This window comes from Pygoscelis adeliae, unplaced genomic scaffold (genome assembly GCF_000699105.1).
Source record: "Pygoscelis adeliae isolate BGI_AS28 unplaced genomic scaffold, ASM69910v1 Scaffold590, whole genome shotgun sequence".
Lineage (NCBI taxonomy): Eukaryota > Metazoa > Chordata > Aves > Sphenisciformes > Spheniscidae > Pygoscelis > Pygoscelis adeliae.
This window is the reverse complement of record NW_008823962.1, coordinates 411,434-412,685: the sequence shown is the minus strand read 5'-3', so window position 1 is coordinate 412,685 and position 1,252 is coordinate 411,434. Positions and strand designations below refer to the sequence as shown.

Genomic DNA, 1,252 nt, shown 5'->3' with positions numbered 1-1,252 from the left:
CCCCTGTCCTTTCTCTCCCACGCAGGCAGGACAAGCTGAAGGTTCACATGAGGAAACACACGGGGGAGAAGCCGTACCTGTGCCAGCAGTGCGGCGCCGCTTTCGCTCACAACTACGACTTGAAGAACCACATGCGCGTCCACACCGGCCTGCGGCCCTACCAGTGCGACAGCTGCTTCAAGACTTTCGTCCGCTCCGACCACTTGCACAGGCACCTTAAAAAAGATGGATGCAACGGTATTCCATCCAGGAGGGGCCGTAAACCCCGGGTGAGAGATGCCGGGGGTCTGCCTACCACCCCTACGGGGAACCCCGAAGGATGGAAGCTTTCAAGCCGGTGGGGAGAGTCAAGAATCAGAGGACACCCCGCAGAGGAACGGCCAGGAGCAGCAGCACTTTGAGGATAATTCAAATAATGAAGCATCAGGATTGAATGTAGCAGGAGGGTCGTCTGAGGGTAACACGCAAGGACTCTCCTAAACCAAAAAACAAAGTGTCACAAAATCTAGTTAGTACTTTTCCTCCGATTTTTCTCTTTAAAGATGTTTCTCTCCCTTTTTTAAAAAAAAAAAACAGAAAAAAATATATATATATATTATGTTTCCAATCTTCCCATCGTAAGCAGGGCTCCCCCGAGGATCCCTCAGCAGCCAAGGACCTTTTCTTGGAAAGGCAGATGCTAGGAAGCGCGGGGTGGGGATGGAAAGTGGCTCTGTCACATGGAAAAGAGCTTCCATGTAAATCCAAAGCTTTATTTTGTGTCCAAACACACGTTAAAAAAAAAAAAAACAAACCAAAAAAAACCTAACAAAAAACCAATTTCAGAGAGAGATCTATTTAAGGAAAAAAAAAAAAAAAAAAAAGCAAAAATAGAAAAAAAAACCAGTGGTAGGAGTGGAAGGGCTCTTTCAGGGCGGGCGGTACACGGTGCCTCGGAGGGCCGGGGGGAGCGGGGCCAGCCTTCCCCCCTCCGCTTTTTGGCAAGTTAAAGCTCCAGCGGCGCGGGACCCTCGGTCGTTGCTGCGTCCCGGGGCAGAGGCGGCTCCTTCCAGGGCGCTCGGGGTCGGTTTTTTGGGGGGAAGGGGTGCGGGTCCTTCCTGCCAGCCCCGGCGCGAAGCCGAATTTGCCGGAGAGAGGAGCCGACGGCAGCGGCTCGGTGTAGAAAATTGCCGAAAATTGCCTAATCATGTTAAACCAGGATTTTGCAGGGTCGCTGGCGGCAGCGGGTGTCGGACACCCCCCGGGGCTGGGG

The 1,252-nt window shown here is 52.6% G+C and overlaps 1 protein-coding gene across 1 annotated transcript in view; it reads left to right on the top strand.

Annotated features, from left to right (window-relative positions):
* ZBTB7A (zinc finger and BTB domain containing 7A) overlaps positions 1-796 on the top strand; it is a 5,250-nt gene extending 4,454 nt beyond the window's left edge. The window contains 2 exon segments of the mRNA XM_009323331.1: positions 26-317; positions 319-796. Of these exon segments, the coding sequence (XP_009321606.1) occupies positions 26-317; positions 319-480 (454 nt within the window). The 3' untranslated portion in view covers positions 481-796.
* Positions 797-1,252: the final 456 nt, after the last annotated feature.